This window comes from Primulina eburnea, chromosome 14 (genome assembly GCF_022965805.1).
Source record: "Primulina eburnea isolate SZY01 chromosome 14, ASM2296580v1, whole genome shotgun sequence".
Classification (NCBI taxonomy): Eukaryota; Viridiplantae; Streptophyta; class Magnoliopsida; order Lamiales; family Gesneriaceae; genus Primulina; species Primulina eburnea.
The window spans coordinates 2107257-2131530 of NC_133114.1; the positions used below are offsets into that span (position 1 = coordinate 2107257).

The 24274-nt window shown below is 32.6% G+C and overlaps 1 protein-coding gene across 3 annotated transcripts; it reads left to right on the plus strand.

The window, feature by feature from the left end:
* The first annotated feature begins 7613 nt into the window (after window positions 1-7613).
* Window positions 7614-10964, plus strand: LOC140813051 (2-carboxy-1,4-naphthoquinone phytyltransferase, chloroplastic-like). Of its 3 annotated transcripts, none has more exons than XM_073171465.1 (10): window positions 7614-7959; window positions 8482-8651; window positions 8766-8869; window positions 9109-9180; window positions 9309-9447; window positions 9525-9635; window positions 9855-9941; window positions 10010-10048; window positions 10134-10244; window positions 10635-10964. In XM_073171465.1, the coding sequence occupies exons 1-10, from the start codon at window positions 7911-7913 to the stop codon at window positions 10767-10769; spliced, it is 1017 nt and encodes a 338-aa protein (XP_073027566.1). In that variant the 5' UTR covers window positions 7614-7910; the 3' UTR covers window positions 10770-10964. The 3 variants fall into 3 exon arrangements, with proteins under 3 accessions (XP_073027566.1, XP_073027564.1, XP_073027565.1); XM_073171463.1 differs by having other exon boundaries at window positions 8402-8651; window positions 10635-10962; XM_073171464.1 differs by lacking the exon at window positions 10635-10964 and adding an exon at window positions 10397-10628 and having other exon boundaries at window positions 8402-8651.
* The last annotated feature ends 13310 nt before the right edge of the window (window positions 10965-24274 follow it).

A 24274-nucleotide genomic window follows, 5' to 3' on the forward strand; every position in this document is an offset into this window, starting at 1 on the left:
ATTTCCACGCAATTGCTGCACCTCCTAAAGTGAATACGAATCCACTTGTAGATTTTGAATCTTTCATATCAGATATCCAATTAGCATCACTGTATCCTTCAATAACAGCAGGATATCTTGTATAGTGCAGTCCATGATCACAAGTGTACCTTAAGTATCTTAGCAATCTGATAATTTCTTTCCAATGTTCAACTCCTGGATTACTCGTGAATCTACTCAATTTGCTTACTGCATAGGATATGTCTGGTCTTGTACAACTCATTAAGTACATCAGACTTCCAATGACTCGAGAGTATTCTAATTGAGACATACTCTCACCTCGATTCTTTGATAGATGCTGACTAGTGTCAATCGGGGTTCTAGCCAATGCAGAGTCATCATTATTGAATTTCTCAAGTATTTTGTCAACATAATGTGATTGACTTAGGACTATCCCTTCTGATGTTCTATGGATTTTAATTCCAAGGATCACATCGGCTAAGCCTAAATCTTTCATGTCAAATCTTGAGTTCAATAACTTCTTAGTGGATTTGATCATCTTATCATTACTACCAATGATAAGTATGTCATCTACGTAAAGACATAAAATGACATATCCAAATTCAGTGTTCTTTATGTATACACATTTGTCACATTCACTGAATTTAAATCCACTTTCCATCATGGCTTTATCAAATTTTTCGTGCCATTGCTTTGGTGCTTGTTTTAAGCCATACAGAGACTTCACCAATTTACATACTTTGTTTTCTTGCCTATTCGCAGAAAATCCCTCAGGTTGTTCCATGTAAATTTCCTCTTCTAAATCTCCATTTAGAAAAGCAGTCTTTACATCCATTTGGTGTACTTCAAGATTCCGCAATGCGGCAATCGCAAGTATCACACGAATAGAGGTTATTCTCGATACAGGAGAATATGTGTCAAAGTAATCAAGCCCTTCACGTTGATGGTAACCTTTAATTACCAATCTGGCTTTATACTTATCTATTGTTCCATCTGATTTCATTTTCCTTTTGAAAACCCATTTACAGCCTAGTGGTTTACTTCCCGGAGGAAGATTTACTAATTCCCACATATGGTTTTGTAAAATTGATTCCATTTCAGAATTGATAGCCTCTTTCCATAGAGGTCCCTCAGATGAACTAATTGCTTCCTTGAAGCTTTGAGGTTCACTTTTCATCATGAAAGTGATGAAATCCGGACCAAAGGATTTCTCAGTCCTAGCTCTCTTGCTACGTCTAGGTTCAATGTCTTGATCAAGCTCTTGTTCTTCATCAACTGTTTCATACAATCTTTTGGATTAACTTGGTTCTTCCTTAGATTTACATGGAAACATGTATTCAAAGAACGAAGCATTTCTTGATTCCATTATCGTATTCTTGTGAATATCAGGTATTTGAGATTCATGTACAAGAAAACGATACGCACTACTGTTTTGAGCATATCCAATGAAAATGCAATCCACAGTTTTTGGTCCTATCTTTACTTTCTTTGGAGTGGGTACTGCTACCTTGGCAAGACACCCCCACACTAGTAAGTATTGGTAGGAAGGACTTCTACCTTTCCATAACTCATATGGACTTTTATCTAGCTTCTTTCGGGGCACCTTATTTAAAAGGTAATTTGCTGTTAGAACAGCTTCCCCCTACATGTTCTGTGGTAAACCAGAACTTAATAGCAACGCATTCATCATTTCTTTCAAAGTGCGATTCTTTCTCTCTGCAATGCCATTTTGCTGAGGAGAATAAGGTGCAGTTCTTTCGTGTTTGATACCATGTTGAGCACAAAACTCAGCAAACGGTGATTCATATTCACCTCCACGATCACTTCTTAGCACCTTAATTTTCTTGCTAAGTTGATTTTCAACTTCACTCTTATATTGAATAAATTTTTCAATAGCTTCATCCTTGCTTTTGAGGAGATACACATAACAAAATTTTGTGCTATCGTCAACAAAAGTAATGAAGTATTTATTTCCACCACGAGTTTGTACACCTTTTAAATCACATACATCACTGTGAATTATATCAAGTGGTTCACTATTTCTTTCAATAGTTCGAAAAGATGATCTCGTTAGTTTTGCCTCAACACAAGTTTCACATTTGTGTTGTTTATCAATTTGAAATGCAGGAATGCTTTCATGTTAATTAATCTACGAATTGTATCATAATTAACGTGTCCAAGTCTACCATGCCATAAACAAGAAGACTCAAGCAAGTAAGCAAAAGTATTAACTTTATTGATCACGGGCTTAATAGCCATTACATTTAGTTTGAACAAACCATTACAAACATAACCTTTGCCTACAAACATTCCACTCTTTGACAAAACAACTTTATCTGACTCGAAAACAATGCGGAAACCATGCTTGTTAAGAAGCGACCCGGACACCAAGTTCTTGCGGATGTCAGGCACATACAGCACATTGTTCAACGTCAGTTCTTTTCCCGATGTCATCTTTAGGACAACTTTTCCTTGACCCTTGATTTCAGAAGTGGCGGAATTTCCCATGAACAGCTTTTCCCCATTCTCAGATTCCTCAAGAGTAGCAAACATCTCCTTATCCGAGCAAACATGGCGAGTGGCACCCGTGTCGATCCACCACTCCCTTGGGTTAGAACCCACAAGATTAACCTCTGATATTACGGCACAGAGATTCATGTTTGAAACCTCTTGAGATATGTTCTCGACCACATTCACCTCGCGGTTTCTTCTTGGATTCTTACACTCAGATGCCTTGTGACCCATGCCATCACAGTTGTAGCATTTTCTCGAGAACTTCTTCTTTGAAACGCCTCCTTTGGGTCCCATGTTCAACTTTCTGTTGGAGGAGGAGAAGATTCTCTTTTTCGAGCTTTGACCACGCTCGACAACATTTGCCTTAGCAGCAACAGGAGAGAACAATCTTCTTTCCGAACTCTTGTTGTCTTCCTCAATACGAAGTCGAACAATAAGCTCTTCCACATTCATCTCCTTTCGTTTGTGCTTCAAGTAATTCTTGAAATTCTTCCAAGCTGGTGGTAGCTTCTCAACAATAGCAGCCACTTGGAATGATTCGCTCAAAGTCATCCCCTCACCGTGAATCTCGTGAAGAATCACTTGGAGTTCTTGAACTTGGCTGATAACCGGCTTTGAATCCACCATTTTAAAGTCCAGAAAGCGACCAACAAGAAACTTCTTGGCCCCGACATCCTCGGTTTTGTACTTTCTGTCGAGGGATTCCCACAGCTCTTTAGCCGTTTTCTTTTCGCAAAACACGTTGTAGAGCGAATCTGCCAATCCGTTTAGTACATAGTTTCGGCACAAGAAATCAGAATGATTCCATGCCTCAACCGCACTAACGGATTCAACATCTCCCTCACCCTCGTTGAGTTTAGGAGCATCCCCCGTGAGGAATCTAGTCAGGTTCAGCATCGTCAAGTAAAACAGCATCTTCTGCTGCCACCTTTTGAAGTCCACACCAGTAAACTTCTCGGGTTTTTCACCGTGACTTGCTGGAACAGCAACCGCAGCAGCACGTGGGGTACCGTGAGGGACAACTTGAGGAGGGACAACATGAACAGTTTCCCTTTGCACACTGGATTCAGTAGCCATATCTGAAACAGCACGTAATGAGTAATCTATTTTAAGATTGTTAAACGAAATGTATACGCACAAACAGAAAGGAACAAAGAAAATAACGAGAAACAAAACAGTATCGCAAAGCTTAAAATAAGCAAACCGAGGCCTGCATGAAATACAGTGTCCTTAAAACAGATTCGTCCCCTCCGGCGCGTGCTGCGAGGATAAACGTGGACGTCTGTTTCCCAGGATACAACGGAAAACCAGTAGTACCGTAGCACAAGGCACCACCACGGCGAACTGAAAAAGTACCTGAACTTTATCACGGGACGGAGCAACGACAGAGGAGCGGCAGCCGATGGAAACAGCGGGAGCCGAGACAGGAAAGCTAGAGCAGGTCCGAAAATATAAGAGTGCAGGGGAGTGTCGTTGGATTTTTTTTTTTTTTTGAAAGACTTGATGCTGCCTCTATTTTATAGGCACTCCGGCTGTAACTGTTGGTCATCCGAAAGGCCAGCTAGCTGAAACACCAAAGGTCAACTGAAACTGTCCCAGCTGAAGCACCAAAGGTCACAGACCATTTCGAAAATAAAAAATAGCAAAAGCTAGTTAAGCCTTGGTGGGAAATTTTGCCTTGATCGGTCCGACATTCGACGCGCCCAGGTCGCGTACGTACGCCTGCACACAAGTCAAGCCTTTTTCCACTGCAAATCGTGCCCATGATTTGCACCCCCCTGCGCCTGTGCGCGCGAGAGAGAGCCTCTTGACCAATCTTTGTTACACCTCCATAAAGTATAACACAATATAAACTCACCAATGCTATATTCATTTTCCAATGTGGGACATTTCCCACTTGCCATCTACTAAGCCTTGTCCAATTTCTCATTCAAAGAACAAGCCCAATAGCCCAATAAGCCTAAGTCCAACAAGTTCAGTTATGAGAAAAACTGAACTGATATCAGCTAAACTGATCAAATCGGTTTTAAAGCAATAGTTAAACAGTTAGGAACACAAGATATGTTTATAGATGTTCGGATACTTCAACTGCTCCTATGTCACCATTTCTACCACCTCGGGTAGGTTCCACTTGAAGACTTTGATTTATACAACACCTTGTACAAACACACTCAGCTTAGGACTTACACTACTGCCTAACTGAACTCCTAGCCTAGATTGAAGGCAACACCTTCCAGCCAACACTCGTTTAACGTTTATGTGTTAAATACTAAATAAACAAGTTTAATTTCTTTATGCAATACTCACTCAGTATTCAATAATCTTAAATCTCTGTATTTGTGAGTGATTGTGTGTGCGTGTGTGAGAATTGATCTATGAATAGAATACGAAAGTATTCTCATACACTGAGGAAATTGTGCTTCTAATCTAAGCTCATAACACCATGAAATGTTCCCTCAAATATGGGCTTGTTGCTCCTTGTAAGCTGATATAAGTTGAGCGTGCCCTATCTTCTTCCACACACTTATTTTTCTCCGCTTTCACTTGTGTGTTCTCTCTCATTATATTTGTTGATGGTCTTGATCTTGTATATATAGGGGAAATTATCCGTACATCAAGACTCATCAAATATTTTTGTTGCAGTTTGAATCTGTTCCTCAAATTTTGTGTCTTGTCTTTTCTGATAGCCATTATGGAAAATTTCGACTTTAAATTTTGCTGCAATATTCATTATTGTCCTTTGATTGGACAATTCTTTTGTACCCTTGTGCAAAGCTGGATTCCACTTAGATAAGTTTTTTTTGTTCTGCAAACTGGTGGGCTCCTAACTGATGCTTTGAACTGGTCTTGAACTGGTCTGGTGAAATCATTTGGCTCGTCGGCTGAACTGATTTCACTGATTCAGTTGAACTGCTCAATTGAGCTTTTCATCAGTTGAACTTTTCATCAGCTGGTCGAACTTCTGAAGGTCTTCTGTTGAACCACCAATCAGCTGAACTGGTCCTATCAGTCGGGCTGGTTCAGTTCGATCAATCAGTTGGTACTTTTAGTTTGCGTCTCGATAGCTTCAGTTTTGACTCTGTAACTAATAAGTTCGAAACCTGGTCAATTTCAGCTTTTTGCGTACTTAGGTAAATTCATTAGAAACAAAGCAATAAGTTTTGTTAACATCAAAATCAAGATCGCGAACATGAAATGTTCCAACATATATGGTATTTGACTCACTAATACAAAAATATTATTTTTTATTGTAAATATGAGCAGTATTGACAGTATCATGAATAAAGATCTGTGAGACCGTCTCACAAAATATCTACTCAGAATTGACTCGTTTTACGAATAAAAATCCGTGAGACCATATCACAAAATACCTACTCAATTAATATAAAGACTTCTATCATTACTAGTACTTTACTAAAATGTTATTTTATTTAATTAATAATTAAAATTAGTAAATTTTAGTATTTTAATTATTATTTATAATTATTGATCATATATAATAAATTTGTTTAAATTTTAAATATTATTATAAATAATTATTAAAAAAAAGTTTATACTATTTGGGATAATATTTGAATAAAGATAATAATCTAATATCGCTTAATTGATTTATATATCTTGATTGAGTGAAATTGTTATTAATAAAAAAAATTAAAATAAATATTATTCAAAAATTCAAATTTTGTGTTGTTTATTAGTATGAATAAAGTTTGATTAAAGTTTATAATTATTTTTTAGGCCATTTTAAAAATATTTATATTTAAGTTTTGATTAAAATGCATAATAATAATAACAACAATAATAATAGTAATTTACAAACAATCAATATACACAAATTTCACGATGAAACTGTCTAAAAAAAAGTTAGAAAACGTACTATTATATAAAAAAATGTATTTATTTAATACGATAGAGAGTTATGAGAATTAAATATATAAAAGTTCGATTTGTTAAACGACAAGCGAATATGGTTGCTCATATATTTGTTAGAGCAACCGATTTTTATACTAGTCCTTATGTTTTTAATGAAACTCATGTATTTTTTATGATTTTTTGTTTTATGATTGTAACAAGTCTACTTCGTTTTAATGAAAATTTGATTTTGTTTGTTTGTTTTTAAAATAAAAAATGGCAATCACCACATCTAGTGGGATTTATTATGATATCGATAAGGTCTCAGTGACAAGTAATCATAAACTTGAACAAATTTACTAGCAATCGTGTTGAGTATCCAATTTTAAGTTTTGCTCGCAATTTAATATTACTAGAAAATTGCGTTACTCAAATTAATAATTTGACATTTCAAAAATCGTGATACATTCTTGAATCTTGAAACATTTCAAATAATATTTCTTTTATAAATCATAGTAATTACAACTTTTTGGTATGTATCGGGTAAAATTCAGATATATATATCGAAATGTACATACCAACTCTAGACGTATGTGAAAATTTTGGTACTAAAGGAATGACAAAATTATTGATGAAAAAACCATCATGAGTGAGTCTCATGTGAGATCGTCTCACGGATCTTAATCTGGGTAGATTCGATGCTACATCTGGGGGTACTGCCTCACATGGTTTGGATGGACAAGATTCACATACATATGTGATTTTAAAAAATTTAATGGACCCCATGTATATGTGACTAAATTTTTGGGCCCTTGATTCTATCATGGGGTAGTGCCCCTACATGTAGGATGAAATAAATCTCTAATCTGTCAGACGGGTCAACCTACCAATATTCACAATAAAAAGTAATATTCTTAGCATAAAAAGTAATACTTTTTCATGTATTATCCAAATAAAGATCCGTCTCACAAAATACAATCCGTGAGACCGTCTCATATAAATTTTTGTCTCATTAAATATATGATCTTCAATCAGTTTACTGAAATATTCCGAAAAATTATCTTATCTATATAAAAAAAAATCATTCCTTTATTATATTATCAGGCTATTCAATTTTTTTTTTTTTCAAAAAAGGATTTCTTATGATTGTATAATTCTTTATTATAAAATTTTAAACTATTATTAAAATCAATGCTAAAAATTATATCACTTTTTAAGGCAAATTGGCACTTTCGTTTTGTGAACGTGCACTTGCACCCGAAATTTTGTCACCGTCCAGGAGTCTCTTTCTTTCTTGTACTTCTTCTGGGCTTCATCTCTTCTCACACTCTACGCATTTTCTTGATTAAATAATCAATGCTTTCAATTTTTTTAAAAATAATTGATGTGTTTTCAGCCAAGTTAAGCATCCACCATTCTTGAGCTTCAGACCCCATTTCTTTACATGTATGTGCGACACCAAATTTTTGCCCAGAATCATTAGAATCTTTTGTAGCTAGTTGGCCATATGGCTGTAGCAGGAGCCTCCGTTTGGAATACGAGCTATGTTTCTTGTTCCTTGGAACTCGTCGGATTCAGGCGAAATACTAACAGGTAAGTACACGTTTATCTACGTTTTTAGTGGGTTTTTCGAATTTTTGCTTGTACGCGTTGCTTGATTCCGGTTGTTTCATTTTGAATATCAAGACTGAAAACATATGTGGTGATGGAATTTAGTTCAGGATCATTCTTGAAAAATGTGAACTTTCATGTTTTTTCCTTGATGTTCTTTGAGGTTGTCTTTTACCCACCTGGACTCAACATTATTGGATAAGTTATATTAACACTAACATCAATAGTAAGATACTGGTTAAAGATTAGATTTTTATACGAGTGTTTGAACTATATAGTTGACCTTTCATATCAGCTCCGATGAGTAAATTTTGAATAAATTATAGATTTTCATGGAGGTTGCTATAATGTGTAGAATGTAATTAAGGAAACTTTAGAACAAATATTGAATTGATCGACAGAGTGGGAACCCTTTCGATTTCAGGATTTATCAAGCATCATCATGTCTTCCAAATGCTGCTCAAAGGCTACTATTATGCACTCAAATGTCTTTCAATAAGACAGGCATAAGGCGATTAAAATCCATGCGATTAAGGGATGGGTTTGGACTGAAGTGTGAAGCTGTGTATGGTGAAATTCCTCTTCAAGAAAAGAGTGAAAATATTTCTAAAGCAACTTTGATATGGAGAGCCATCAAATTGCCTATGTACTCTGTTGCTTTGATCCCTCTCACAGTAAGCATATAGTGTTTCTGTACACTCTCTTGCACATATGTATATACGGGTTTTAATAATTACTCGTGATGGATAAACATTGATTTCTTCTAAAAGTTTTGATAAAAAAATTAGGTAGGAAGTGCCGTTGCTTATTGGCAGACGGGCCACTGTTGTGCGAAGCGCTATTTAACTCTCTTGGTTTCTTCAGTACTTGTTATAGCCTGGCTCAACTTAAGGTACAAAAAATCTTGGAACTTTATGTATAAGTTTTCTGAAACTTGCAAGTTTCGCTTCTCCAAATTTAGAACCCACATTTTGCCTCCTCATCCAATCTTGCCCCCCTCGTTTGAATTCTTGGATCAGCCCCTGATACTTTTTTTATTCAAAAAAATGAACTCATAAGATTTTGGTGAACTTTTGTGTGTACATCAGATTAGTGTCTTCTGGGATGACTTTTACATTTATGATGAAACAGCAACGACGTTCATGATTTTGATAAAGGAGCGGATAGAAACAAGAAAGAGTCGGTGGTTAATTTGGTTGGCAGGTGAGAACAAGTTGAATGATTTTGGTAACCATGATCGACCTTAAACAGACTAATTGTCTAGAAATGGTATATGAAGTACAATATACAGATATAAATAAGCTTATGATGTGTCATGTTGCTCTTTGAAGCCGAACAGGAACTCATATTATAGCTTGTTTGCTACTTGCACTTGGCCTAATTGGCCTAACACGAGTATCGATCGAGGCTGGAAGTCTCCGTTCTGTATTGCTTCTAGTTTACGCCATATTTTGTGGCTACATTTACCAGGTATCTGAAGCATGGAATTTTGGCACAATTTTTGAAACAAGATTCTCAAATGAGTGCTTATGAATGCTTTGTTGCAGAGTCCACCTTTTCGTTTGGGTTACATAGGGCTGGGGGAACCCTTATGCTTCGCAGCATTTGGTCCATTTGCCACCACTGCTTTTTACTTGCTTCAAAGCAGGCACCAGGTTGTTGATTAGACATATATTTGATTGAATTTGTGGTACAAATTTAAGAATACGTTAGACTTGTGAAGTTTTTCTAACAAGAACATTATATTATATGGTTTATTGGACTCCTACTTCAGCTTTCTTTAAGATTATTTTTAAACTATCACACCCAAATATTAAGTTGTTTCTAACCAAATTCATCCTCATCTGGATACTACCTTCTTGCTTGATGATAGTGAGCTTGCAATATCTGTGACTGCCATTTCTTCATCGTTACTTGTCGGTTTTACTACGGCCTTGATCCTCTTTTGCAGCCATTTTCATCAGGTACCCTGTCTCTTTCTGATCTCCTTATTTCAGGTATCTTTATTAACTAAACAAAATGAAAAATATAGGTCGAGGATGACAAGGCTGTCGGGAATTACTCCCCATTAGTAAGTTCTATGAAATATTAAACCCGGAGAATTAAATGGTTAGCTAAATGAACAAATTAAGAGATAGTGTCGGATTCAAACTCAGGTAAAGCTTGGAACTGAAGCGGGTGCAAAAGTAGTCAAAATGGCCGTGACATCGCTCTATTCTCTTTTATTTGCTCTTGGACTTGGACAAGCTCTTCCTTTCTCGTGTGTCGTAAGTCATTATCACTTCGCCAAATTATCCGTTTCATCAGTTGTATGAGACATCTTAAAGTCGTCATGTTTTCAACATTGTTTCAATATTTTTGTTACTTTTTCAACTTTATCATAGCTATCGTTCACTAGTGATAGCGTTTTCTGTTCCAGATTCTTGGTGCTTTAACATTACCGATTGGAAATTTAGTATCTTCCTTTATCGAAAGAACCACAATGTGAGAACTTTTTCCCTAAGCATAAGTTCAGATTCTTACATAATCGAAAAAATAGCAATTGCTTGAGGGACTAAAAATCCTGTACTCCGTCACTTGATGCCTCTGCTCGTGATTTGTTGGTTCTGCATTTCTTTTCGGTATGATTTATTTTATCATTGCCTTTCGATTAATAGGACATATCAATGATCTTTATGGCGAAATACTATTGTGTGAGACTACACACTGCATTTGGAGTTGCCTTAGCTGCAGGGCTGGTGGCAGCTAGATTATTTGTTAGGAAACAGCTCCCACATGCTATTATAATCTGAATTTTGCGCCACTTTCCGGGTTTCAGTTAGTTTATTGGTACACAATCTTTTTACAAGTTTTTGGAGACAGCGCAAAACGGTTGCTCAGCAGGGCTGTCATAGTTTCGAACGAAAAATGTTAAAATTTTGTAGTTGTAGGAAAATTTAATAGTTTCAACTGCCCCGATGAGTTTACCTTAATTTCTTTGTTAGGAATCTGAACATTGTGCTTTACCTTGCATAATTCTTTCTATATATCCCAAGCTAGCATGACAAACTGCTCAAATTCAAATGTAGAAAAAGAGTTCATTATGCTAAATCCACAAAAAAATGAATGGCAGTAGCTTGCCATTCTTTAAACAAGGCCAAAAAATGGTAGCTTTCCAAACATCCCGAACTTTGGGGCAAAAGAAAAGATTATGGCTTGTCATGGCTTCAGACGATCTACAGAAAAGCATCGTCCTGATGCATGGATATGTCTCCTGAAAAGGTTCTCTTCAGTAGGTAACATATAATTGCTCGTACGCCAAAGAAATATTCCGACTTTTTGTGGGATATGAATCTTCCATATCCATTTCCATCAACTCTCGAAGAAATAGGACAGATTGTGATTCAAGAGAATCAAAACATCTAATCTCAAAAAGATTACTCAGATTTAACTGAATAATGATCTTTTTCGGACAAGTACTGTTATTTGGGTTAATGAGATGTTATTCTTATGACATTACTCTAATTATCTATGCATCTAATAGTTCACTTTCATCCTCACACGTGGTGTCCAAAAATAAAATCATGGACTATACGAATAAGAATACCCAGACATGTCCATAACGAATTACCGATAATAATTATGTTATTTATATCATAAATTATTAATTTGATTCTTTTACGTAAATTACATCTCGGACAAGCATGTGCATGGTGCTACAACTCACGGAATTTATTTAGTTTCTTTCTCAATTTCCAACAACCTTCGACTTGTTCGCGACTTCTATGCCAAATTCATCTGGTTATGCTTCTTTTTTATTTCAAGTGTTCACTTTCAACGCATAATTTTTTATTAGAAAATTTCGATGATCATGATATATATGGTACTTACTACTTATTTATATAACACTCGATTAGCTTGTTTTCTAATTAATTCACACTTGATCACGTTTATCATTTTACATCAACGGGAGAAGAAACTTTGAATTGGAGAGATCGTTTGCGCAAAGATTATGATAAAAGGCAAGCCTGATTTGTGTTCAACTTTATGTTTACTATATATACATCATATTTGTACGTACGCGTTCATGATCAATGTGAATGGCCACAGGCGGAGCCATGTGTTACTCGCCCGGGCGGTAGTCCGGATGACTTGTTTTTTTCCAACATTTTTTATACATAAAATTGTCTTATTTTCTGGTAGCACGGAGCTTCATTTGTCAATATTAGTTCAACCATGGTTGGGTAGAGATGAAAATCTGGTTCCGTCTTTATAAACTCATGATCTTTCTCTAGATCTTCCAATGTGGGACTTTGATTACATCCCAACAGTTATTACTCATATCAGTAGGACACATTTTCTTGTCGAGAGATCATAACTTAATAACTTTAAAGTTAAGTGTGTTTGTCTTGAGAGACAATTTTGGGTTGAGTGACCACTATGAGAAGTTCTCAGAATGCATGTGAGTAAAAATTAAACACGTTGGAAAGATCCGTGTTAGTACAATAGGGACAGCGTTGAAGTTGGGGCGTCACATTTTTCATACTTAATGTTATTAAAGGTAAAATTAGATAAATATAATGTATGTAACACAATTCTTAACTACTATTGTTTTAATTTGTATATCTAATAATGAACCAAGGTCCGAGTGTGAGAATTCACACCTATGAAGTCGTGGTGGATATTTCTAGCTTCTATTCTTATCAAACAAAAAGGGCAAAAAAGAAGACGTTTGGTCTTAAATTTTTTTTTGAAGAAACAATAAAGTCTTAATTTAGTGAAAGGAATGTTGTTCATAAACGTACATAAAATTAATAAATTGTGTGTATCAGAAGTTAATGTTGTACTCGTGCTATGGTGTTGTCAACACAAGCGCACAACATGTAGCGAAAATTTATTTTCACACACGTAAACTTTAATGAATAAACACCATATTTACATTATGCACAAGTACGAATACTTGTGCAATGTCTCATGGTAAAAAATTCACTAAAAAATTATGTAAATCGTTTACATTAAAACAATACTAGTGAGAATAATAAAACTGAATTCCTTGATAATCCAAGGAATTAAACAACATCAAAATAAATCATACTAAAAACTAGATGCATAAAACAAAAGAGACGTGTTGCTCGAAACCAAACGACGCCACTTTTCACCTGACACTTCACTCAGTGTTGTTCCAAAATGTCGTCAACACCAAACAACAATACGGTGATAATGTGAATCAATCACACAAATTTTTCTCACGAATCTTCAATACTGAATTTCTGCAGGCTAATGCTATGCCTAAAGGCAAGCAAATTATCCCGAGGAGAGGCAACTCACTCAATCAAATTGCAGTTGGTCAAGAAGATTTCGCGACTGTAGCAAAATCCCTCTGAAAGCCCCGTAATTCTTCTCTTGATATATTACTATATAGATCTTCCTCTTTGCCCTAAATATCTTTCTACAGATACTCAAATTCTAAACACAAGAAAAACAACAAGTTTATTAGGAATAAAACTCTATTCAAATCTAGGATATTATATCTTAAAGATGAGTTCCTAAATTAAATCACATGAAATAACTCCCAAGAATAAAATTATCTAGAGATAAATCTTAATATATTGACCAATTTAAGTTAATCTAGAAATACAAAATTCAAATATTTCTCTTTAGATAGAATATAAATTAAATAAGAATAAAATATTTCTTTCATTTAATAATGCTAATATACAAACATTTCTAAACAACATATCCATATTGAATTCTACATCTATTAGTTTATTACTTGGATGCTATGAAAATTAACTTTGGTCTTAATATGACATTCTCGGTCGCGTTAGAAGATGGGGACATGCATCCAATACAAAACAAATATTTCTATTTTGTTATAATTTCTTACTGAAAAAAATATTTTTTTGGTCATTAATTTGTCAAATTTTGGGTTTTCCTGGTTAATTAAGTTTCAAAGTTTTGTTTTACACCACGTCAAAATTTTCAATGTCATATCAATATTTTCGGTATTATATCAACATTTTCCGTTGATACGAAATAGTCAAAATGAAAAGTTATTGTACCAAAACGAAAATTTAAAAACTTAATCGATCAATACTCAAGATTAGACAAGTGAATGGACAAAAAAAAAACCATTTTCCATTATTCATTTGATTATATATATTTTTAGAGTTTAGATTAACTCACTCACAAAATAAATTAATGCATTTTATTGGCGCTGTCCATGTATCCCGGTTGCCAATATAGAATGTGATTCCACGTGGCCAATATCCATTTCTGTGTTCATGAAAATTCACGTATTAATTTCAAGTCAAAGGCTTTTTATTTTTAAAAAAATCGCCCCACAAAGTTTCAATATATATATATATATATATATATATATATATATATATATATACACACACTAAAAACTTGTGTGAGACGGTTTCACGAGTCGTATTTTATGATACAGATCTCTTATTTGGGTCATCTATGAAAAAATATTACTTTTTATGCTAAGAGTATTACTTTTTATTGGGAATATCGGTAGGGTTGACTCGTCTCACAAAAGACCTACTATATATATATATATATATATATATATATTATATATATATATATATATATATATATATATATATATATATTTCCAGTATCATCGCAACTAGAAGGATTTTTTATTAAGTAGTGAATTTATATATTTACATAGAATTGGTTTCTTGAGATACGTAGTGGCGGAGCCTGAAATATGTCTTTGTTGGGGTTAGAATTTTAAATTTTAGAATCTTTTAATATTTTAAATTGATTTACCCGACTTAATATCATATTATTCCAAAATTATACAAAATTTAAATATAAATATTTTTTTTAAAAAAAATTGAGCAATCCGAGCTAAAACCTGTGTATCATTGCATGTACCTCCACCTCTGGAGATACGTACATATAAGTGAAACGATCTATCTAATTTATATTTATTATAAAAAATAATATTTTTTTAATAAATTGAGTCTGATCGAAATATATTTAACAAAATTAATCATAAAATAAATTCACATAAATTTTTGTGATTTAAATATAAAAATATAAGTAGTTCCCATAGGCCATATATAGAACAACGCACGAGCAAGTTCGTCGGGTCAACGATGTTTAATATTCTCGTAAAGTCTAGTGTTTTAGAAGTTGACGGCACAACTTGACAATTCAGCACTTTGATTCATGAATTCCGCCGCCACTGGAAAATTGTTACGTACTTTTGTTTTATTAGTGTAGATATATATATATATATATATATATAAATATATATATATATATAATTTATACGTGAATTTTTATTTGTTTCTTTATTAATTGTTTTTTAAAAATATGTGTGATTATTATTTATTAGTGTTTGGTCTGCTGTCCGCATTACAACATGTTATTTCTTATTTAATGGTTTAGATTTTTTTGATTTAGTTTTTGATTATGTAAATTAAATTAATTAAAGTTTAGAAATAACTTATTGTTGAAAATTGAAGTTTCTTTAGTGTTTTATTGATTTTTTTTATGTCCTCATTAATTAGATTGTGTATAGTTTATTTTGGTTGTCATCACATTTTATCTTCATTTTCATTGATTATTTTAAAATAAGGTTATGATTTATGAGCTATAACTTATGTGTTTAAATAAAAGTTATTTGCAACTAACATTTTTTTATGTAGTTTATATTCATGAATTACTTGAATATAACATAATTAAAAATAACTGTTATATACATTTTTTAGAGTTTTAAATTTTCTAATATGTAATACTTTTGTTTGTGATGTTGGTTAAAATTATGTGTTTTAAAAAAAAAATTGAACCAAAATTTTTAAAGTTTACATTTATAAATTATTTAAATAAAGTATGATAAGATTTTTGTGATCTGTTTTTTCAGATTTTATAAATTTCTAATCTCTTTTTGCTATTAGCTTGAAATTATATATATATAACTCTTGTGATACGGAGCTACTAGTCGTAGGATGTTAGCTGCTGTTTGTTATGAAATCTTTTCTGATACCAAGGAGGTGAGATGAGGAAACCCTCGAAACCACAAAAAAAAAATAGTAATGAGGAGTTATGTTTCTTGCTTTCGAGTGCAGATGAATAAACCTTTTTTTGCCGCCAATACTCTGCCTCATTCCTTGATTTCACCCGACACGTGAAAAGTATTACTTTTTTATATCCAAAATATTATTTTTTATTGTGAAATTTTCATTTATTCTTAATTACATTATCAAGAAATAATGTGTAACATATATTGATTTGAATGAAAATTATTGTTTTTATATCAAAAGTATATTGTATAATAATATATGTTGATTTAAGTAAAAAATATTATTTTTTATGTAAAAAGTATTTTTTAGCCAACTTTGACGGATGGGAAAAAAAAAAAAAAAAAAAAAAAAAAAAACTTAACTTGTACGCATAGCTTTTGAAAATCTCCATTAATTATCAAACGAATATGTCTGCCAACAAGACAAAATTAGATTATGTGTTAGAGGGTTAGAGGGACGTACGTTTTAGTAAAACTCATCAGTCCTCCTCGTACTCATGACATAATAATAAAATCACCGTAATTTTTTTTCTTTCATGGATTCATCATGATAAGTTTAGAATAAAGTATCTTATGAGACGGTCTAACATATATTTATTCGTTAGATGTTTCAACATTGTTCATATTTATAATAAAAAATAATATTGTTAGCAAAAAATAATATTTTTTTATGAGTAATCCAAATAAAATACTCGTCTAACAAAATTAATCCGTCAGACTGACTCACATGAAATTTTGTGATAAATAAAATATGGACCATGGATCACGGGCGTGCAGCATGCGCCATATGAACTTTCCATGCATGATCCTGATGTCTTCAAGTCAATCAATTTCTTTTTTTTTTTAGAGTGAGTCTCATGTGAGACCGTCTCACGGATCAATTTTTTTAATTCGAATTAGTATAGAAGTAGAATACATGATGGTTTTGATTTTCGAACTTCCAGAAACAAACTTATGTGTTCTATATGTTTTTGCACAATTAGTTACGACACACACATCTTTTATCGGTTTACAAGATTTGTTATCAGTTTGATAAAAATTTTGATATATCAGCTCGATTTTTTTACCACACTTTCATATAAAATTACTCAACTGATCAGTTTCGATTTAAAAAAAAAACAGTTTCATCGGTTGTTAACTCAAACATGAAACATCTATTCATTGCCAAATAGAACCTAACAAAATGAATATTTAAAATAAAATAAAAAAAGTAAAGTTATTTCGAAATTATAATTATGTTAGAGTAATTGCTCAACTAGTCAACTTGGGGCTTGTGTTTTATTGACTCTAATGTAAAAATGATATTATGTTAATAATATTTTACGATTTTATCCAATTATGATATTTACTTTATATATACACTCATGCAAGCTGCATAAATAAAGTCTTTAAATATATAATAGAGTAACCGTGAAGTCTGCCTCTCAATTTACCATATATTCTAAATAAGTTCCATATCGAATCAACCACCTAAAATTAGGATAAATATCAATAGAGCTTAGGACTAGTATCTCTGATGTAAACGTCATGTTTCAGTGGTAAGAACATGAAGATGTCTATTCATATAGATGGGTGATCATTTGATAATTCACTAAACAACCATCATCTTCTCCCTTAAAAGTTTCGGCCAACATCTCCACATTTGGAAAGAATTTCGGCCGAGAATTTCTCAATGCCGCCGCTCCGTTTCCATCGCACCGAATCGGATTTCTGAAATTCTTGTGTCCTAGTATCAACGTGGAAATTGTTTGAAATCTCTAGTGTGAGGTCCTTAACTCCTAATTGTTATTACAATGTAATTTGATTAAGATTAATTAATTACAGCAAAAAACGAGTAAAATATTTATTTACAATGAGCCCAAAATGTGATAACCATAATTATGATACTAATAAATAGTATATAAGAAAGTCTCATATAAATATATTACATCAGAAAACAAGCCCACACATAATCAAAATCAATTATATACAACTCATATCATCGGGACATGCTCCTGTATATAGATACATATATACACTAGGATAGACCACTGAACCTCCACTCAGATGTGACTCCATCCAGAAGTACCATCTCCGATCTTCTGATAACCTGGAATACCTGTCATTGTCCACACAGAAAGACAACAACAGCCCCCCTTGGGGGTAAGCACAATCTCCGTATGTAACAACCATAATATATACAACATGTGTCTACACAATTATATATGATATGCAATGCATGCATGTCGTGGGGATATCAGGTCAAATGCCCATCCACTGAGCATATATCAGAACCAATCGAATCGCTATTAAATCAATGCTCGCGTTGACACACCTGCCTCAATCAAGTATAAGGGTTGATCATATATAGCTTTGGCAAAGCGTCATCAAATCTCAAATCTCAATCATCGATCATCGGGCCACGAATGACTATGTTTTAAGGGTCACACAATGTCAAACATAGCATCATGCTCACAAACCCCAGAATCAAATCCAATGATATAAAGGTATCCAAGGATCATAGCTCAACGTGCATGTCATGTATCGATATATGAATAAAATGATGCGTGTTACCAAAATATTTATATTATACATCGATATACCAATCATGAATATCATCTATGCCACATCAACTCAACAAGTAAGGCATATAGATACATATTCTCAGTCAAATCAATCAAACATATAATGACACAAGTACCTGTTGTATGTTCTCGGTCGTAACATACCTTAATTCTTCGTTTCCAATCAATGTAGCTTTAAGATTTCAATATATAAATGCTATCTACATAATCAACATCTTCATTTTACTCAATGAATTCAATGAAAATCAACAATTCAAGTTCCAAAAATCCTTTGAAACTTTGAAAATTCATATCAAATTGAAATCATAATATAATTCAATTCCGACTTTGAACAGAAGATTCTTGTCGGTTATTCAATCGCATATTTTGATCTCGACTTCAACTACATGCTATTTTAGCGATTCAAGAAATAAAAGTTCTGAATCAAGAAGAAGCTTACCTCAAAAGAACGCTCTCGAAGCGAGGATTCCGAATATATAATTTTTTTTCTAGTTTTTACAACGTTTCAAGGTAGATTTTTACGATAGAATTCGGTTTCCAACTTTTTTTCGAAAGCGATGCCCTAGCGCGCCGGACATGACAGCCCCAACACGCCGGGTTCTGTCCACAAACCTTGATACTGCCGCACTGGGGCGCACGAGAAGTAGCGCCCTAGAACGCCATGTTCTGTCTAGAACGCTAGGTTTTGAATTGGCAAAATTGGTCAACATGAAATTGTAGATCTATGTCTTAAGTTTTCATTTGCCACTGACCTCACTCGATTTGGATATCGGACGTGAATGTTATGCTCATTCTCCCAAAATGTGTCAGTGTAGGAACTTCAATGCATACGATATATTTCGGGGTGATTTTGCCCATATTTTCAAATGGATTTGGACAAAAATCAAAACGTAAAAATTCAAGTACTATGTATTAGCTTTCTAATGAAATTGATTTCATTTCATTTGAACTAATATCCAGATAATTATCTTGAAAATCGTAATATATGTCACTTTTATACTGCAGTTTAGCATATTCTTCAAACACAATTCAATTACTACTACAATCATTCATTATCAAAACATATTTTCTCTAATAATATAAAAATCTCATGAATTATCGATAATCAAGTTATGATTTACGATAATACGATACACGATCCTTACATCTAGTGCGATCCAAACAAGGAATACAACATCCAATCATGGGCTTAATTTAACGATCAAAAAAGAGAGATCCGTTCGAAAGAATATATAAGAAAGATTATTTCTGCTTAAAATCCGGATTGGTTTGGAGTCATAGTTAAATACACAAAAAGTAAGAGTTCTAAACACCTTATGAATATTTAAATTCATACAACGCCTAAGGAACTTTTCAAACGGCGAAACAAAAATTTTAAACTTTTGCTGTGTTTTGAATGCGAGAAAACGATACTCGATAGATTAAATTCAACACCTTGACTTTAATCAATGAATGCCGCCGCCACTGTGATATTGTTACGTACTTTTGTTTTATATATATATATATATCTAAGGGAATTTGGGTTCCCAGCGTCATTTTTTTTTGTGTCAGATCCTAGTTATTCTAATTTCTATGAGTGTACCACATTTCACATGAGTGTACAATATATATAGTAATAATTTTATATATGAGTGAAGCCAAAGAATTTTTATTATTTTCATACTACCCCTATTTAAGTATATAGTTATATATATATAATAGAGAGATAGTATATATATATATATAATAGATATATTGAATTCAAGATAAAAAAATTTCCGGTGAGAACCACCACGCAATCAGTAGATAGTGTTATATATACATATATTTGTATTCACACACATATATTATATAAATATGTAATTTATACGTGAATTTTTAATTCTATATTTATTAATTGTTTTTTAAAAATATGTATGTTTATTAGTGTTTCGTCTTTTGTTATGGCTGTCCACATTACAACATGTTATTTCTTATTTGGCAAAAACTTGTGTGAGACGGTCTCACGAATCGTATTTTGTGAGACAGATCTTTATTTGAATAATCCTATGAAAAATATTATTTTTTATGCTAAGAGTATTACTTTTTATTGTGAATATGAGCAGAGTTTACCAGTCTCACATATTGAGATCCGTGAGACGGTCTCACATGAGACCTACTCTTCTTATTTAATGATTTAGATTTTTTTGATTTAGTTTTTGATTATGTAAATTAAATTAATTAAAGTTTAGAAATAGCCGATTGTTGAAAATTGAAGTTTCTTTAGTATTTTTTTTATGTCCTCATTAATTAGATTGTGTATAGTTTATTTTGTTTGTCATCACATTTTATCTTCTTTTTCATTGATTATTTTACAACAATAAGGCAATAATTTATGTTTTTAAATAAAAGTTATTTTCAACTAACATTTTTTATGTGGTTTATATTTATGATTTACTTGAATAAAGCATAGTTAAAAATCACCGTTATATACATTTTTTTACAGTGTCCCATTTTTTAATATGTAATCCTTTTGTTAGTGATGTTGGTTAAAAATTATGTATTTAAAAAAATGTTTTTTTGAAACAACATTTTTTTGAGTTTACATTTATACATTATTTAAATAAAATATGATAAAACATTATTGTGATATGTTTTTAAGAGATTAAATTTCTAATCTCTTTATTTGACTTGCGCTATTAACTTCAAATTTTATATATATAAGTCTTCTGAGAAATATTCGCTTGTCAAATTTGTGATACGGATCTCCGACTCACTCGACACATGTATTTTTTTTATTTTTTATTTTTATGTTCGAAGTATTATATTTCATTGTGAAAGTATCATTAATTGTTGGTTACATTATCAAGAAAAATTGTGTAACTGATTTGAATGAAAATATTATTTTTTATTTCAAAAGTATATTGTGTAATATATATTGATTTGAGTGAAAAATAATATTTTTTTATTAAAAATTATTACTTCTTATTGGAGGTGTGAATCAAGTTGACACATCTTACTGATATATATATATATATATATATATATATATATATATATATATATATATATATATATATATATATATATATGTATATATATATATATGTATATATATATATATATGTATATGTCGACGGTAATTCAACAAATTTAGCATCAGTGACATGAAGATGTCTATTCATACAGATGAATGATCATTTGATGATTCTCTGAACAACCCTCATCTCATCCCTCAAAAGTTTCGGCCAACATCTCCACGTTTTGGAAAGAATTTCGGCCGAGAATTTCTCAACGCCACCGCCCCGTTTCCATCGTACCGACTTCGGATTTCTGAAATTCTAGTGTCCTAGTATCAATGTAGAAATTGTTTGAGATCTCTAGTGCGATCCAAACAAGGAATACAGTCTCAAATCGTGGACTTAATTTAACGATCAAAGGAGGGAGATCCATTCGAAAGGAAATATAAAAAGGACTATTTTTGCTTAAAATCCGAAATGGTTTGGAGTCAGCGTTAAATACACAAAAAGTAACAATTCTAAACACCATATGGATATTTAAATTCATACGACGCCTAAGGAAAGTTTCAAACATCGAAACAAAAATTTTAAAATTCTACTACGCTTTGAGTGCGAGAAAACAGTACTCTATTATATTCAACACCTAGACTTTTAAACATATTATTATAAAAAAAATTCCGTCATAATTAAGACAAGATGCATGTTTTCATCAGCTTTCTTTAGTAAGGCGTCAAATACCAGCAAAGCACTGGCTAGTTACCTTGAAATTTATGTTTTTTTTAAAAAAATATTATATATACATATACCTACCCCTTAAAATAGTCAAACAGACGTGTTCGATGGCTTTTTTTGGGGTTGTTACTCTCTGTTTATTTTATTTTTTTCTATCAATTAAGATGTATTAAACTAGTGTCATACTTTCAGAAGAGTCCGGATCATGGATAACCCGAGACAATAAATTGACAACTTGGATCATGGTAAAGAAAGTTCTCGGGATGTTATTTACCCAGGCAACCAGAGGCCCGAGCCCTCGGGCGAATTCCCTGGTGACGACTCTCTATTCGGGATACCTCGATAATAATATCGCACTCGAGTACGGGAGCAGATGATATCTTATATCGATAAACGCGCCTGAAAATATCTTACTGATTTGACATAATTAAAAAGTCGAAACGGCGTGACATGAACTTTATGTAGGTGGCAAATATAAGTGGTAAGTAGGCACCGAGAACAAGGAAAAATCATTATTTTCCTTCTTATAAATAGCTGGTTTGTTTTGAATTTATTTCATTCACATATATGACATATATTCACACATATACACACTAGTGGCATTTATTTCTCGGTAAAATTTTCACCTGGTTTTCTTCATTTTCAACCTGCTAACTTAAGCATCGGAGTGACCACGCTATACACCCTTCCGGCTCCCAATCACGAGTTTGTTTTGTTTTTCTGTGTTCAGGACATCAATACAACTTTTTTTCCTCATCAACTTCATATCAAGATTCGATGGATTGCTCGACCCAACTCATCTTATTTACTGGCTGGATCACGTCACTATGTGACAATGACAAAAGAACGTGTCACCCGGGCTAATTTTTTATAGCCTTGTTACATATACTTGTACTCCAAAAATATGTAGTCAAAAAAATTCAGCCGTCTTATTAGGCATTATCTTCTTCTATAAAATTTTTGTATATATTATTTTTTTTTAAAATTAATGAAAAATATAATATAAGAAAAATAGATGTTACTGAAAATGGGGATACGTATGATTATAATTAATATAGGGTACATTCAAGATTTTAGTATCATATCTTAAATTTAATATCTTAGTATTATATGAGTTATAAAACGTCGACATATCACATAAAATGAATCGGGTTATGAGTTATAAACCGTCGACATATCAAATTAAATGAATTTGGTTTGCATAAATTATATAAAATTTGATTATAGTTTGAAAAAAGTGGATGGATGCGACTTGCAAATTGTGCATTAACATTTCTCATATTTCATATACAATATACATTTTACACACCAACACAGAGAAACTTCATATTTATTATTAGAGTTTGAATCGGTTTTCACAATTTCCATACTATAAATAATATCGTGTCATACTCTTTTTTTAAAAAATAATAATAAAAAAGTTATAATTATATAACAACATATCTCATCATTATTTTAGCTACCAAATGTCACACGCGATGCATATGATAAATAAAATATAGAATAAATTAGTATTTTAATTTAAAATGGTAGGAGACACTACAACAAAAATGGCTTTTCGCAGCGTGTAAATTCTCTTTCCGCGGCGCACATTGTGCACGCTGTTAATAATATTATCAACGGCGTGCTTATGGACACCGTTAATACACTATCCGCAGCGTGCAATGTAAGACGTTAATGTTAGAAAAACATCTAAATATTAGCGACGGTTTGTGACAAATCTGTCGCTAATTAGCGACGGTTTAAAACAGACGAAACTATCGCTAATGTGCGACGGTTTATAAACCGTAACGACGGTATTTAAATTTAGCGACGGTTTGTAACTGTAACGACGGTATTTAAAATCTGCGTAAAAATAAAAAAAATATTACTTTTATAATTTAGTAAATTTTTTTAAAAAAATACAATACACCTATGATAAATAAACTCATAATCATAATTAAAACACTTAAAAAATTAACCAAAAATTGAAACAAAAAATTACCTAAATCGAA

What these genes read in the sequence shown, in the direction of transcription:
- LOC140813051 (XM_073171463.1), top strand. Translation starts at nt 7,874, where the DNA reads ATGGCTGTAGCAGGAGCCTCCGTTTGGAATACGAGCTATGTTTCTTGT. An exon ending in TTGCTTTGATCCCTCTCACA is followed by an intron (nt 8,652 to 8,765) that starts GTAAGCATATAG and finishes TAAAAAAATTAG; the next exon opens with GTAGGAAGTGCCGTTGCTTA. An exon ending in TTCAAAGCAGGCACCAGGTT is followed by an intron (nt 9,636 to 9,854) that starts GTTGATTAGACA and finishes GATGATAGTGAG; the next exon opens with CTTGCAATATCTGTGACTGC.